This window comes from Pollicipes pollicipes, unplaced genomic scaffold (genome assembly GCF_011947565.3).
Source record: "Pollicipes pollicipes isolate AB1234 unplaced genomic scaffold, Ppol_2.1 Scaffold_7231;HRSCAF=8579_pilon_pilon_pilon, whole genome shotgun sequence".
Classification (NCBI taxonomy): Eukaryota; Metazoa; Arthropoda; class Thecostraca; order Pollicipedomorpha; family Pollicipedidae; genus Pollicipes; species Pollicipes pollicipes.
In genome coordinates this window covers 33,048,769-33,066,079 of record NW_023597034.1, presented here as the reverse complement: position 1 = coordinate 33,066,079, position 17,311 = coordinate 33,048,769, and the positions used below count along the sequence as shown (strand labels likewise).

The 17,311-nt window shown below is 47.0% G+C and overlaps 1 protein-coding gene across 1 annotated transcript in view; it reads left to right on the top strand.

The window, feature by feature from the left end:
- w (eye pigment precursor family transporter white) overlaps positions 1-17,074 on the top strand; it is a 93,849-nt gene extending 76,775 nt beyond the window's left edge. Inside the window, exons 12-14 of the mRNA XM_037233250.1 lie at positions 13,666-13,771; positions 15,409-15,577; positions 16,157-17,074. Of these exons, the coding sequence (XP_037089145.1) occupies positions 13,666-13,771; positions 15,409-15,577; positions 16,157-16,258 (377 nt within the window). The 3' untranslated portion in view covers positions 16,259-17,074. The remainder of the gene's footprint in view (positions 1-13,665; positions 13,772-15,408; positions 15,578-16,156) is intronic.
- Positions 17,075-17,311: the final 237 nt, after the last annotated feature.

Below are 17,311 nucleotides of genomic sequence, written 5' to 3'. Positions count from 1 at the left end.
TCAGACCAAGGTCGCCACCAACCTGTTTTATTACTCTAAGGCTTGCTGTATGGGATAGTTTGTGGTGCTTATTTCAAATTTACTGACAACAGGGACCGCATTATACATCTTCCGTTGACTTCTTAGAGGTCAGAAAAGGTTAATGACCTGAGATGACCCGCGTCGACATTTTATTTTAGGAACATACTGCCTAGCATAATATTTGTCGCTTATTCAAATGCAAAACTCGGAGCAGTCATGTATGATTTTGGTCACCATGACTTTCAGAAGGTCAAACAAGATCACTGACGGCAAATGAGCTTTTGACCTTTTGCTAAGAAACAGTTGTCTAGGTTCTGGGGGCACTTTGGAGACCAACCCGGAATTTGACCTTGTTTGACCTTATTCGTCCTGAAGGTCATGACCTATGAAGCTCAAACTTTGACCTCAGTGAGTTCACGTATCGGTCAAGACACCCTGTAAATTTTTTGTTTCTAGCTTTCTTAATTACCGAGATCCCGAGGGGGGTCAAATTGACCACCTCTTGCGAAGGGTATCTAGCCGGCCACCCGGGCGCGTGTTAAGGCGCCTGTCAAGAATGAGGGGGGGGGGGGGGCGGCCCCGTTCCAGCACGAGCGAGATCCCGAGATGTCCGCCACGTCCGGATGTCCGGTCCGCCGGGATGTGTACCGCAGTGAACCGAGTGGAACCGAGTCAGGGGCCTTGGGTTCTGGCGTGAAGATGCCAGCGTGCCCGACTGAGCTGGCAGCGTTTCGACCGCGGACGGGCTGCCCCACGCACAGGCCTCGCGTGCGCGTGGCGGGGTACGGTTCCTGGGCGAGGGACGGCGCGCGCGTGAATGCGCTCTTTATTTGGCGGCCGGGCTGCCTCGTCCGCAGGCCCGCCGCGAGCGTGCCTGCCGGCCAGATCGTCGAGCTGGGCAGCCTCTGTGTTGGTCCGCGTGTCCGAGCTCGGAGTCCATCCGATTGCACATGATTTTTTTCTACTTCTCTGCAGTGATTGAGCGGACGCATTGTTTGCAAATTTGGCGGGCGGTGGTTTGTTTGTCGGGACGGGCTGTAATATCGATAGGGGCTTTACGTCTGTGCTAACCGGATGCTATGGCTATTTGGAGGCGGAACGCTTCTGTTACGCATTTATCAGGCATTAGGTACGTGGGATGCGGTGGTGGTGTGGCCAGGACTCGATCCCAGGATAGAAAAGTCCAGAGATGAGCACCCTAACCACTAACCACCATGCCACATTCGCCCCTTTGCGTCGGCACCCGTCTCAATAAACTCCAGACTGGTGTTGCTCGACCCCGAATTCTATACTTCGGAGGTTCTGAAGCGTGAAAGGAAGAAAACGTGTCAAGATTGAAGTGGGGAATACAAGCTCACGATTCTCCCAATTCATTCAGTTTATCTATCGCAGACCAACTCCGTCACATACACTCGGCCCGCTGCTCAGATGGTGAATCAACAGCGCCTTTAAGCGCGGCACGTGCGTAATGTTTTGCGTGACGTTTGGTAGGCCGTTGGACACATTCACAGTCCACGTTTGCTTTTTTACTTCATATTTACTTGCAACCAGGAGTGCGGTTCCCTATCCAGTTGCAGCGGCTTCATCCCTTGCCGTAACTTGTGTTGCAGCCTGCAGATTTGTGAGAAAGTGATCCAAATTCGGAGAGAAACTAATTTGTTGGCATATTATCACGGTACTCATCGTTGTAGTTTCATCGCTCAGGCAACCAAATTATTTTGGTAAATCACGACCGTTTAAAACGTACTTAATTGAAGAAACGAATAGGCTGGGCCATTGAACATGTCTCATCAGGCAGTAGTATCCGGATTCATCTGATGAGACAGTCCCCACCCTCTCTCTTTACGCGTAAAGGCATATAGAACTCAGAATAAGTCCCGTTTGCAAGAGCGTGTGAAAGAATTTGCATCTGGAGAAGGGAGGGAAATCAGTCAAATAAAATCACTACCAACATTATCACATAACAACAAAATCACATAACAACACAAAACCACTAGGTTAGCGTGCCAGGAGCTGGATATCTATAGGCGCGCCTACCTGGAGCAGACATCAGATCAGTCAGACCTACACATCAGTCATCAATTCCTTCAAAAAATGAGAAACATCACGAACACATACAGTAAAAAACGAAACCAAATACCGCGGAGAATCTTATCCATAGCCCACAATACCAAACAGCAGACCACCCGACAAGTGATTTCCACGATTACCGTGCGGCTATTGCCGAATGACCAACTATTTCCGATGCCACTAGCCAGGATCAAAGTTTGGAATTCTTTAATGCGCCTGTTGCCAAGAGCGTGCTGACGCGGCCAAGTTTGTGCATGCACAGTGGTTTAACCAGCGTCCTAGAATTGCCGACTTTGGGTGTAAAGCAACACCCTATGAGTAGGAATTTTTCACCCCCTTTCACCATATTTGGTGTGAATTTTTCACTCCTGCCTGACATTGTCTAATCGCACATGCCAAATCCCTATTTCCCTTTCTGAGATTTTCAGATGTCATCCAAAGCCGAGATCACTTGAAACCACCAAGCATAAACGAGGCTCCACAGAACCTGGACACCTATGGCTATGTCCTGCCTCACCTACATCTCAATCATATCCATGTATGCACAGAGCAAGGGCGCCAGGTACCTCCAAGCCCAAGAACCCCAGCGAGCCCACCCGCTTGCACGCATTAAGTTTGGTTTGCTAACAAAATGCATCGCAATCTGCAGCTGCGCGCCAAAAACGCAAGGTTTTCACGCATCCCTATTCTTTTGGTCTCACCACCACGCCACGGAAGCAGAGCCTGGTGCAAACACCAGCAAGGCCTGGTAGAGAACTTTACTCCACGTATTTCTTTTTTCCCGAGGAAACTTGACCACTAGATTGCACCACTCCCGAAATGCATGAGTGAAAAGTCCAAGAAATGTCTTCTAAATTAAACTTACAAGAAGAAAATCACCATTTGAGCACTTGTATTAACAGTTTTTTAAGTCAAATCAGCTGATAACAAAATTTTGCGAGAAAAGTATCAGTCTTTATATTTATTTAGCTACTTTTGTTTTTCTTGGCATCATATCAGTGTGGTGCCACTTTATTCTTCCTTCCTTTTCATTGTCTTTAGAGGTACCATCTGCTGCTTAAAATTTTGACCAATTTCTCTGCAAGATGCTCCAACCGCAAACTTGTACGTATTTCATACATAAATTGGATTAACTCGCCAGCCGCCCAAGCATGTTTGATATGCACCCAAGCGTGAACAATTCACAGGAAATGAAGCAGACAATCTGAAGCACGGAACTTATTTTTACCGCCATTTATGCCCTCTCAAACCTTCGGTTAACTGTTTTCTTGGTTCATGACAGTGCTCAATAATGATAAATCCAAGCTTTTCGAGTGTCTGACTCAAAAGGCTACCTGGCAAGGCTATTATAATGCTGCCATATAGAGCCCCGGGACAGACCTGACACAGCTAATACAGAAGTGTTTGATGGCGAAATTCTGCCATATGTTTATCATGCACACCTCTTACTTGTTTCGCATTTTAATCTAGAAGGTTGGTGGACATGACTGATATTTATATTTGGGGGTGAGTCCGATGACTCTATCTGCCAGCAGACCACGCAAAAGGTACAGAATTTTTGTTTTTGGGCGAGCAAGAAGAAGGCAGTAAGTCTCCTGTGGACCAAGTAATTGCTTACCTTACCTGCTTTCAACACATGATTGGTGACCAGAGTTAGCCATTTTCTGTTTTAATGCATCGAGTTTTGCCACAAGACAAACTATGGTGCCACAAGGCATGCAATGGGCTTATTTTGTTCCATATTCTTGGTTATTTGCTCCAAATGTCGTAAAGTGGTCCCTGATGGCTGCTTTAACCAGATGTTTTCTATAGTTGTCATGTTTTGCTGGCTGGCAAATGACTGTACTGTATATATGCACTATATGTTTGACACAGAGATACTCTAAGCTGCATAGCAATTATAATATGAGTTACATATTTGTATGTAACAAATGGTCAGACCACCCCATTCAAGATGTAAAGCTAACATCTCAAACTTTGTCATTAAATATGAATAAACAAGCTCAAATGGATGCATTTGCTGCAGCTGAAAAGGCAAGCAGCAATACTGGCATGGTCATCTAAAAGCTATGTTATTTTTGGAGAAGAGAGATTGTTTGGTGGAGCATACCCGTCATTGCCCCTGACGTAGGTTAACCGTGAAAATCAAAATAAGTTGTTCAAAGTAATTTAAAGTGTTCTGATTTGTGTGTTGTCAACTTTGTCTGATGTCAACAAGCATACACAAATGAACTGAATACAAATGCAAGTTGAAACCATTCAAAAACTAGCTTTAAATATCGTGTTTTATCACAAGTGCTGCTGTCATCAGAAAGGTGAGTTGAGATGATGTTCATCACATGGGCTACTCTAAGTTAGGTTAAGTTGGTCAAGTACATGGCAAGTGGCATTAGGAATTGTGCAAGAATCATTAACTCACAACTGCTGCTGTGATACAAGCAGGTTATGCAGGATGAGACGATATAAGGCCTCTTTAGGTTAGGCATATGCTACTTTCATGGAAATAAACATTGGTATTTTGTAAGAAACAGTGACAAAATGTTTGTTTTCCCTGACCCCATCTTAACATAAGCCAGAATTATGTCTATCGTGTTTGACTTGGTGATGGGCTGATGTGTAGGAGCCCAAGGTTTTTTTTTTGCTAGAATGTTTTAGGATTGTTCAATTTTCTGTTGTTATTTTGTTAATGAATATCTTTGCTTTGTTTTGTTTTAAAAGTGCTGTGGAAAGGAATTGAAAAGTGCGGCATGAAATTATGCTCATAATACTGTCATGAAATTACTATGCTTTAACAACACACCGGCTGGCCGGCTAGGTACCCTTCGCTCCGGTGGATGGGGTCGATTTGCCCCCCTTCCTCTGAGGTCTCGTGAACTAAGAAAGCTGGAGACACCAAATTTACAGGGTGTCTTGACCTATTCGTGAACTCACTTGGGTTAATTTTTCAGCTTTCTAGGTCATGACCTTCAGGTCGAATAAGGTCAAACAAGGTCAAATTTCATATTGGTCTGAACCTAGGCAACCCCAAGAGCCCCAGAACCTAGTTAACTGTCTCTAAGCAAGAGGTCACGAGTCCATTTGAGGTAATTTACCTTGTTTGACCCTTCGAAGGTCATGGTGACCAAAATGATACACGACTGCTTTGCGTTTTGCATTTGAATAAGCGACAAAATTGCGCTAGGCAGTATGTTCCTAAAACAAAACGTTCGACCCGGGTCATCTTAGGTCAATGGCCTGTTCTGACCTCTAAGAAGTCAATTGAAGACGTATAATGCGGTTCCTGCTGTTAATAAATTCGAAATGAGCACCAGAAACTATTCCATACAGCAAGCTCTAGAGTAATAAATCAAGTTGGTTTTCATCGCATATGTTGAAAACTCAAATGCCATTAAGACAGCAATAATCCAAGTATTCCCATATTGAAAAATAGCAAGATTCTCAGCTCCAGCATAAATATATGCATGAGAACACCTTGACCAGTCCCTTAGCATGCAGCTCTCAATAGCCGGTAGCCTTTGCTACACTGTTCATAGCTGACACACTGCGATAACTGGGTCATAACATGATGAGTTATGATGCAGTATGCCTAAAATGAGTGGCGAGTGTAAACTTAGACACAGTGTGACTTGGCAAAGAACAATATATATATATATATATATATATATATATATATATATATATATATATATATATATATATATATACATATCAGATTAAGACACAGTGTGACTGCAAAGAACATGATATATCAGGCCAACCTGAATGCACGTGAAATTATTTTAAAAGAATCGGATCATACAGTCACTGGTCCCTCTACCAAACAACATTTCAAGCATTTTGTCACTGATAGACGTGATTACACCAAACTGCTACAAATAAACCAAAGATGCCGCCAGCACAGCACTGCCACATTTTGGTACATCCCAAATCTGGTCTTAACTCCGGTTATGGTGTAATGTTAGCATCTCCCGACACCTCCTATTCAAAACTTTGAAGTATCCAGTGTTCTATTGCCCTGCCGACTGGGTAGATAATGATGGAATTAGCATTGCCGAGCGCGGCGGCAAGCGATGGAGTGGTAGTCGTAAGTGTTTTCTAGTCAGCCCGAAGATCAGAATGCGACAACGCTGGACAGGTGAGCTAATAGCACAAAGTTGGACTTTAAATACCCTCACATGTGCAGCACTGGTCAGATTACCACCACCAGATCTCGTCAAAATAGGTACCTGAAATGTGACGTAAAAACGTTGTTTCTGGCCCAGCACTGCCAAGAAAAACATCGATGTCGATGATTGAAAATTTGCAGAATGTCACATCCATGTACGGGATTCAAATTCGGAGCATTTCGGTGTTTGCTACCATTTAGTTCCAAGTGGCGATATCAGGCTTGTCATGGCGCTGTAAAACATTTGCTCTGGATAATCTTGAACTGACGCTATTTTTACTGATGGTGTTGCTCTGTAAGAAGTATGTCAACTCTATCTTCAAATATTTCACGACATGAAGTAATCTTGATGTTATATCACCCTTACCATACAAATGAACGTGTCCATTATTTGGTTGATGATGTAGCAGTTACGTAATCCGATCTTAACACGCGCCCGGGTGGCCGGCTGCATACGCTTCGCTCGGGTGGGGGTCAACTTGACCCCTCTGAGATCTCGGGAACTAAGAAAGTTAGAGACACCAAATTTGCAGGGTGTCTTAACCTGTACGTGAACTTACTTATGTAAAATTTTGAGCTTCCCAGTTTATGGCCTTCAGGTCAAAAAAGGTCGAACAAAGTCAAACTCTAAATTGGCCATTTAGGTGCCTCCAGAACCTAGGAAACTTTCTAAGCAAAAGGTCAAAAGTCCATTTGAGGCCAGTGACCTTGTTTGACCTTTTGAAGGTCATGGTGACCAAAATCATACAAGACTGCTCTGAGCTTTGCATTTGAATAAGCGACAAAGACTACAACAAACAAAATGTTGTAACGCTTCGTTCTTGTGACTTGCGCTCTCCTTCTCACAAACGTCCGTCAGAGAACGGGCGTAAAAAGGTAACTATATACGATCGTGGTCCGCTCGCGTCGCACAGGATCGCGACCCTGGTCGTCGGGCCGCGTCCGCCCCCCTCTGACCATCTCTGCCCGTCTGACGCTAAGCAGGATGCGTCAGGTTATAAACGGCGGAGCCGCTGGGCGGCGCTGGCGGGCGGCCTCCAAACACTAGGGATGGGGTGTTCTCGAACCTTCAACCCTGTGCAGCTCTAATGCGCGTGTGAGCCCACATGTAGCAGCAAAGGCGCGTTATGTCGTAATCCTTGCAAAAAGCAACTACGGCTAAGGGTATCCACATTCGGCTTATCTAACATGTAGCATAAAAAGTAAACAAGACAATGCATCACCTCAAACGTGTCAGTCTTGGTGCGTTGTTTTCGTTAGCGAGCGGCGAGCGTCCACGGCTGACGTGTTGACGACGGCGCATTACGGACGCGTGACGATTACGCGTTACAATGTCGACCCGGGTCATCTTTGGTCAATGACCTTTTCTGTCCTCTAAGAAATCAATGGAAGACATATAATGCGGTTCCTGCTGTCAATAAATTCGAAATGAGCACCACAAACTATCCCATACAGCAAGCCCTAGAGTAATAAATCATGTTGGTTGTGACCTTAGTCTGACTTTCATACCTGACCCTACGTCAACGTAATTTGCTCGTTCAATACTTGTAGTGCCTAAGAAAGCATCTCGGAGATGTATGGCTTTGCCAAACACTTCGTTATTGTATCAGATTGGACTATTCCCAAGAAGCTGCCTTCGCTGAAACCATGGGCTAACTCTGACCTGCCGTAGGTCAGCGACATTACAAGGTACATCTAAATTTGTGATATCAAACGATCTTTTTTTAATTGTCTACAGGTATGCAAAATTCGGCGCGACTACGCCGCGCCGTTCGGAAAACATTTTGGAAAAACCTTCGGCCAGTCAATTTGCCCCCCCCCCCCACCCGGGCGCGTGTTAACTATAGCCTTATCATAGTTTTCTGACCTGTACCCCTCGATGGGAGGCTCAGAATACCTCTCATGATCTTGAATACCCATCAAGCTAGAGCTACTTGGCAAACGGAATTAGAAATCTCTCTTCAAATTGAATGAGATATGTGCGCCTGAACAATGGTGAATGTGGCCTTAGAACAAGGTTATGGCATATCAGAGGTCCCAATAATCACTTACCAGAATGCTCTGGTTGTCCTAAGAACTAGTCATGTTGCGACAGTGCGGAAGAGAACGTTGAAGGGCTCTCACAAAACGATAAAAATCATACTCAGCAGTAGATATCAACACCTTCAATCTTGTGATAGGTCATGCCAGATGAAATGGTAAAGGTAGTTGCATTAGTATCTCTGGTTATATTTTATGTAAATAAACCACGTAAATGCAGACGGCACGGTTGGAACGCCTCCAAAAGCCGTAACATATGTGTGGTTATGGTTTGAATCGTATGACCTTGACCACTCCACTTGAATCCCAAATGTTGCGGTTTGATGTAGCGTCATACCTAATGACCTGACCTTGCAATAGCCTACAAATGATAGTTATACGCTTTGAAGTGATACAGATGAAGCAAAACTGTCTAGAAATACCTTAGTAGTTCATTTCCTGAGAAACATAAGCGTCATTTATTGTTTTCACCAAAATGTCACCGACATGACGTATAGCAGCAAGCCACAGGTCATGAACCGTCGTGTTCGTCCTAAAGATAAACCCCATGGTCGGATACATGAAGCTCGCATATGCAGTTTTTTTGACACAACACCTCTCAGAGCCTCATCAAAATGTGATGCCTACAGTGCAAAGAAACGCAGCAAAGTGTGATTTTCCACGGTACGGTATTTGAGAAGCACACTTTGTCTTACAAGGCTGTTATCTTAGCGGTCTCAAATATCAAAGAGCCTACTCTAACGGCGTGGTTGGCTAGTCGTCCATGACAGTAAGCGGACTGGACGTGCCTGCTTTCTTAGTTGCCAGCCGGTACCGGGGCCGCATCGCGATGCCTCCCACCGGACGCTGTCGTGCCTCTTGCGCTGTCGCGTGCTCTTTTCATCGAATCTCGCCTGTTAAACTGCGGCAAGGCTATCTTGATGTCTGCATGGTCTCAAGGTCAGCAGGCTCGTCCAATCACCGACGTCGTAACACAAGCAACGCGTCGACAACTCAGTTGTGTCCCCGTTGGCGGTGAAAGCTCAAGCTTGCATCATGCTCAGCGCTTTTTTAGTTTTTTACATTAATATTGTGGGTTCAAGAGCAGGTTGCCGGGTACGACAAACACGCTGTCTGCATTTTGTATATACGCGGCTGTTACTGGGCTGCTGGGGCAAAAGTCAAGAGACTGCATGGTGTGCTACCCGCCACGAGCCATAACAAATTATTGCTTGGTAGTGCCTAAGCATATCTTTCCCGACAAGCAGCTAGCTTGATTTTTCCGCGCCGCGTGTCATGCGACTCCACTACGCAACCACGTTTGCTTTCGCACCGCATGTCATGCGACTCTACTGCACAGCCTCGTTTGCTTTCGCACCGGGTGTCATGCGACTCCACTAGACAGCCTCGTTTGCTTTCGCACCGCGTGTCATGCGACTCCACTACACAGCCTTGTTTGCCATCTTGGGTGAGTAAGAGACTCAATGATGCGCTAGGCATGTGTGCTCTTGCGCCCCCTGCCGGTGATCGGGGTGATGTGGATTCTCGGGCACGTCGATAGCAGGCGCGCATCCCCCTGCACCTCCCTCTACGCCGACCACACCTCTCCAAAATCCGAGCAGCGGTAGCGAGCTGTCTTGGTCCATAGCACAACCCTCCCTTCCCCCTCGCTTGCCTTCAGCCGGCCGTGTGCATCACGGATCCCGTGATATAAAATACGGTGAGCCAATGTTGCCCACATAACGGGTCATAAAACCCAGCACTCTTCTTGTTTAGATAGATGGCACAACGTCTGCAGTCCTCATACCTAAAGTTGACATTATTAGGCATAGCGAAAACCGGGCCACAAAAAAGAATGTAGGTCAGTGGGTATCGTACGTTTGGTTGCAATAGTTATTTTTGTTGCAAAAAGCTATCAGTGGCACGTGATTGACGAAAGCAGGGGCGGCGTTCTACTAGTTTGCCCACGATCATAGGCGGATGAACGCAGATGTTTAAAAGGATCCTTTACCATTAATCAGAGGGTTCGCCTCCCACTAAGCACAAACAGACCTAAAAAAGCATTTAGATTAACTAAAACATTAAAAGATTAAAAAAGCTCACAAGATTAAACAAAACAAGGGACACTCACCTAGGTTTAACAGCCGGTCCCCAAAGTGAGGAGTTAACCCCATGTTCAATGTTTACGCATTTTTCTCTAGAAAAGTCATAGAGGCGTCCCAAGGTAGAAGGTGGATGTGCAGCCAGGACATGAAGCGCTAGTACCCAAAATTTGCGTTCTTTTACATTGGAAGAAATGTTGATGGTTGTTTAAGGATGATACAGAGAGAGCGAGAGAGAAAGAGAGAGAGAGAGAGAGAAGAGAAGAGAGAGAGAGAGAAGAGAGGAGAGAGAGAGGAGAGAGAGAGTGAGAGAGAGAGAGAGGAGGAGGAGAGAGAGAGAGAGAGAGAGAGAGGAGAGAGAGGAGAGAGAGAGAGAGAGAGAGAGAGAGAGAGGAGAGAGAGGAGAGAGAGAGAGAGAGAGAGAGGAGAGGAGAGAGGAGAGGAAGGAGAGAGAGAGAGGAGAGAGAGAGAGAGAGAGAGGAGAGAGAGAGAGAGAGAGAGAGAGAGAGAGAGAGAGAGAGAGAGAGAGAGAGAGAGAGAGACGTGTCTGGTGAGGTGAGAGTGAGAATATGTCTGAGTGAATGGGGTGAGTGAATGATTGAGTGAGTGAGTGAGTGAGTGAGGAAGTGAGTGAGTAAGGTGGATAGGTCTTCCTCGCTGTCCACCTTCCGCCATCTTCCTCTTTTCCTCACCTTCATGATTCAGTCTTTCATGATGTTTTTACGGGCGCTCTAGACGTAGAAAACCCGCATGGGTGTATAAGGCCAACCTTGTGCTCACCGCATGTGCATTTGCGCCTGCGCCTCTCAACTAAGTCACGTCTTCCTCGAGCCCTTTCATTAACTTGCCACTTGTGTGGCCTGCATTTACCACGGATTGTTATTGGCACTGTTTAAGCAATCACGTCGCAAAGTTCCGAAAACCGCCAATCACCCGGGGCGTTCTCGGTTGCACCGAACGTCTGAAGGCTGCAGACGGCCCTCGCCGTCGGCTCCTCCCCGCTGCCCCGTAAATTCAAGTCATGGCACTCAAATGCACAGGGACCCTCCACCTCCGTGCACGAGCGGATAGCCCCGACGTCTTACGTCAGCTTCGCAGGCTGCGCAATCCTGCGGAGCTGAGCCGTAGGCGTTACATAACATGGTACGTAGCTAGGCGGAACAGCAGCAGAGGCCTGATGCGATCGACTGCAGCCACCGCAAGGTAGCTCCGCTGGCGTTGTGCCAAGGCAGGGTGCATGGCTGTTGTGAAAGGAGTGTCTGGCGGCCTGCGTCGCGTTCGCCTCAATGGAGCAATCCGCGTTTACATGAGGTTTTGAACTGCAATATGCTTGCTGAAGCTGAACTGACAAAGTATTGAAGCTGAAAAAGCCTTGAAGACTTTTCGGTTCTGTTCACAATCCTGCCCTTATTTTGATTTTGCCCGTCCAGTTTCATGAGCTACGCGCCCACGAAAATGGAGGCTGGTATATCGGGGGGAGTGTTTCAATGTCACCTTGATATTCATGACGTCATAACAACATCATTCAAATCTTGCCATTTCCTAATCCATGCGGCGATCAAGGCCAAGAAAAATGTAATTGTCGAAGCGTTCATATCTGGCGTTCGTGAGCACGATTCCCAGTCATAGCGGTCGTCAATTTGTTCTCAATGAATGTTGCGCAAGGTACGATGACGTAATCAAACCATGAGACATTGAGGAGCATGTTTACTAAACAGGGAATTGCGCTGTATAGAGCAGTCTTTTCTAGTTTAAAAGTACCACCAATAGTTATAAGTGAGCTTGTTTCGCCATATGCGATGCTCGTTCCAATATCTTCAATTGTGAAGCAATCCCTTTAAAGCGAGCGTTGCACATTTGTATGGGATTTTGGATGTAAATAGCCATCTTGAAGATTATTCGGTGTAGTTCTCAGCCCTGCCCCTTCAGTACCCAACCCTTTCTAGTTTCTGAGCTACACGCCCGCGAGGACTATATCGGAGATTATTTTAAGGTGACCCAGGCATTGACGACCCCACAATGCCATTCAAATCGTGTCATTCTGTTGGTTATGCGGCAGCCAAGGCTAAATGTATAATTTTCAGTCGTTCATATTTCACGTTCCTGAGCATGGTTTACAGATAAAACGGCCATCAATCTGCTCGTTCAATGTTGCGCAAGGCACGATGATGTAACCAAACCATGAAGTATTAAAGAGCATATCTACTATACAAAGAAATTGTGTCGTTTAGAGCAGCCTTTCCCCTCAAAAGCATAGGGAAAGTGATAAGTGATCTTGTTTCAGTATAGCGGATGCTTGCTTGAATATTTTGAAGTGTGGAACACCCCCTGAGATGAAACTTGTTCAGGTGGGAGAGGGACTCAACTCTTCACATCTTTGGGAAGATTGTGGTTGAAATCTGCGGAGAAACATGTCTTTCCTTGTTTTATGTATAGCTGGTACGAGACGCTTAGCCGTTTTCCCTTTTCGGCTCTCAATTTATTTTTCTAACCTAATCCCCTGGTGTGGTATGATTTTATACATGAAGGCGCCTTTTAGATTCACGTGCACCGCTGAGATGTTCCATGGACAAGGCATGCGCGTACGAAGGGTTTGAGGCGTTTTTCGAGTCTGTCCAGCCCATGTTTTGGTGCTGTGCCAACGTTCAGTGTCATCCTCTGCTGGTCGTCATGTGACATTTAAGTCCAAGTCAGTGTTGTGCGGTCATTTTTATGTTATTCGGTTAAGATATATCATACATATCTGTTCTGCACGGTCTACCACTGCTTTTGTCTTGCCACTGAACGCTCTGAGCATAACTACCTTGAAACCAGCAAGGTATAGCACAAAACTTGGAAGTGATTTTCAATGAATCTTGTGTTCAGGTTCGAGATGGCGACGGACTAGTATTTTGTTGCACCATTTGTGTTGTGTGATTAGGTCATTCAGTAAAGGAAGTCCTTTGCGCAGACGAAGTGGATGGTCTGCGTTTAATGCAAGGGATGAAAATGTCCATTCGTGCAAGTTGCATACGTTGGAACACATCTAGCTTGTTATTTTTTGTACTTATGCAGCATGCAAATTGCGTTCAAATTAACCCTGTGATGCAGATACATTTTCGCCCTATCACAAGCGAACAAATGCCGAGACACCGACATGTTCGAGTCGCACGCTTCTTGGCACACCGCCATGACCGATATCACCTTGAGTCCTGTACACGCGCTGCTGCGTGGCGCGCCAGTGGCGCGGGCCCGTCACGTGACCCGGCACGGCCCGGGCACGCCTGACCACTCGGTTCACCGTTTCAGGGTACATGACGTCATGTTCGTGCAGCAGTGTCAACGTGGCTCTGGCTGTCACGTCGCCAGCGATCGTCCCGCTCATGCTGTTCGGAGGCTTCTTCCTCAACAGCGGGTGAGTAGCGCCATACCTCTGAGCGGGGGGGGGGGGGGGGGGGGCAATCTCCCGCCGTGTGGAGCACGCGGCGTTGGCGTGATTTGGCGACGGAGCCGGTGCGGCAGTGTTAGAATACATACGTGTGTTGTCATTGCTTCGTGCTTATAAGTAGCTTACTCGAAAATCCAGGCGATGGCAGTGACCAGTGAGTGTGATGATCATCCGCATGTGCCATTTGGAATGCCCGTGTGGTAAATCGTCACGCAATTTTTATCGTCAGAATTCGATTGCGGCTTTGTTCTTGGGCCGCAACAAGGATTTTCCCGTTAGAAGTCGCGGAGTGGTTTCCAAATCCCGTATGCATGCACACTACAAATGCACACCAGCTCGTTCAAATCCGTTTCGGTAGCTCAGTGGTTGGACCTGCCGCCGTCCGTCCCTCTCACGCACCGATTAGCGGGAGAGAGGGAGGGAGGGGGGGAGGAGGGCTGCGAGTCGCTTTGCGCGCTCGCTGCCGGCTCCGGATTGTGATGGCCTGCGGTTGGTGGCAGCAGCTGCGCAGGAGATCGGAGGGCGCCACAGCGCAGGACAAACTGTACCAGGCATTGCGAGACGCTACACTCTCCCGGCAATGTCCTGCCGCTGACATGGCATTTCACGATCAGGAGTTGGCGCCGTTAAGGTCATGCGTGTTTTTTTTTTACAAACGTTTGGGATATTTGCGCTGCGATCTTCGTATAATATCATTGGAATTTGTTGACAGCATTCCAGTTGTGGACAGTGATTTGATTCTATGTGCACAAGCGTTGGCAGGTGAAGGCCGAATGTACTTATGATGTAAAATGTGTTCCCTATTTTCATATGATAACCACCCAGTCAGGGCGACAGGACAACAGTGGGCACAATATGACAAACCGTTTAAAGTTAATGTGTACAACCATCTGGAAGAGTCTTATCAGGTAAAATAAGGTCACGAAGTTTTGCAAGCATCACAATACTTATATGAATGCAGATATTATAAATGCAGAGAAGAGTGGGCTTAAACAGTCACACTCAAGCGATGCAAGACACCTATCACAATTGCGATAAGATCCAATGGTAGGGCCGCTCGGATGCTGCATGTGGGTACTTGCAATTCAATTCCATGACCTTGCATGTTTTTGTAAGGTCAGGGCCGAGGATTTCAAGGTGTTTTACGATTGATAGCTAACTTAAGGTGTTGAAAGCAATGCTCAAGATAAATTAAGGCATTGCAATTGAAATCAGTATATTTTTCAGCAGCTTTTGGATTCCTCGCATATGTAAGGGCCATATCGGGCTAGCCAAGTTTTCCATAAATGGTCCATTAAAATGATTTGTCCCGTAAAACGTTCACTAACATACTTGTGTTGATAGTGTCACCGTGCAAATGGTCACAATGACAGTGAAAGACAGTTCTGTGGTGCAAATTGTTTGGCGTGCAGCATATCTGCGGCTGCAGGACACACCATCAGTCTTGAGTGCTTCTACTTGCCTTGAATTAAACCACGAAGGTCCTTTGAAAATGTCATAATTGGAATGGAAACACAGCGTCAAAAATATCGGTACATAGCAACAACGCCCGCGCGCCTGCTACCTTGGGTCGAGTGACAGCACCGCGAACCGCTTGACCTCAGGTCAGTACCTGTCTGGCTGGAGTGGCTGGAGTACCTCTCCTGGTTCAACTACGCCAATGAAGCGCTCAGCATCAACCAGTGGCAGAACGTAATGTCGATCGACTGCGGCGGCAACCCGGCCTGTCCTTCAAACGGCTCCGTCGTCCTGGACAGCTTGAATTACAGCGTGGTAAGCGACCCAGATGGTGCTCAAACTGTGGACGACGGCGTTGATGCATGGCTGGGATTCTGCGATTACGCATGTTTTTGTGGTGAGTGGTCGCGAAAATCCCACCAATCTTCCGACCACATGCTGCGACTATTCGCAGCTTGTTAGCTAACTACACATATTGTTGCGATATGCGTTGAATTAAAATGATGTAATCATGCCATACAAATAGTGTTTTTGGCAGCAGACATACAGTTTGCACATACAGCTTGGACAAATGTGAGGGGTTTCGGCGTTGTCAAATGGATGGCGAAGGACAAACAGCACGTTTGTTCCAGCAGTCGCTTCATTTGTGTTCCTGTAGCAGATGATACTGTTATTTCTTGTTGGCGGTTGTCCTCGATGGTTTTTCAACTTGGAGCTTTGAGCGAGACTCGTGAAGCCCGTTCATAACCGCCCAGAACGACTCCTCGCTTCCGTTGGTGGTCAAGCCGCGTCCAATTCGAGGGTCGAACAAGCTTCGGCTGGCGATCGAGTGTTCACGCGACTCCAGCACGAGTCGCAGCCGCTGGCCTGACCTCCCTGCGTGGCTCGTTGCAGGACAACTTCGGCGTCGATCTGGCGGCGCTAGGAGGCCTGCTGGTGGGCTACCGCCTGATCGCCTTCCTCGTGTTGCTCTTCAGGGCGTATCGTTACGAGTAGGTCCGCTGGCGTGCCAGGCGTCGCGTGTCCTACGCATCACTGCCCGCGGGTATTGGCCAAATCGCCGTCGTGTGACATCTCGGCGGCGTGGATTGGTGTAATGTGACATCAGCTGCGCCTCGGACCGTTGCTGTGTGACGTCTTACGATTTGTTACCGGGCGCGGAGCGACAATCGGCGCGCTGAGGGGCTGGAAGCTGCGCGATGTTAGGCTCCGTGTGGAGCGAGTGACGTCATCCATGATGTGACGCACGTCGTGTGACGTCATCTGCGACCGGCTCGTGTGATGCTGCTCTGCACTTCTGGGATTGTGCTCGGAAACATGGCCGGTAGCAGTCCTATCTATCAAGTAGACAATCACACGGTGCTCTCAGCGTTGCAACTAGCGTCTGTGTTATCATGTTAGGATGTATCCCGGGCCTGTAAATGCCTTTACAATGCCAATGGCGATCTCTAACATTGGATAGCTCCTGTAAATCAACGTTGCAGTTGTCCTTCGACGGGTCAGAGAGCCGAAACTTGTGCAGAACAGGAATCAATGATAGCCATAGGAAACCGGCAAATGCTCTTTTTTGGAGGGATTTGACCTTAAGTTTGAAAAAACCTAGGGGAGGTGGGACTAGGGAGGCGGAAATCCATTCGCCCATGACATTTGGTCGATAGGTAGCGTTTATCGTAAGAACGGCGTGATATTGTTACAGAGTTATGTCACATTCGGTCGGCCCCGACATCTCCAGCTTCGGGTTTGCGGGTCTTGTGTAGTATAGGTACCGTGTGATTTGTGCATCTACCCCTCAAATATACATGCGTATGGATATTTGCTTGTTTTACCTTTTTGAAGGGAGTGGTCCGCACTTATACGTGGTTTTGAGCCGAAATAGCCGTCTCGAAGACCCTTCCGTGTTGTTCACATTCCTGCCCTTCTCGAGACCTAAGCCCCTCTAGTTCCTGAGTTACACACCTGCAAAATTGGGGAGAGGCATATCGGGGAGAGTATTTCAAAGTCACCTTGGAATTCAAGACGTCATAACGTCGTTAAAATATTGCCAGTTCA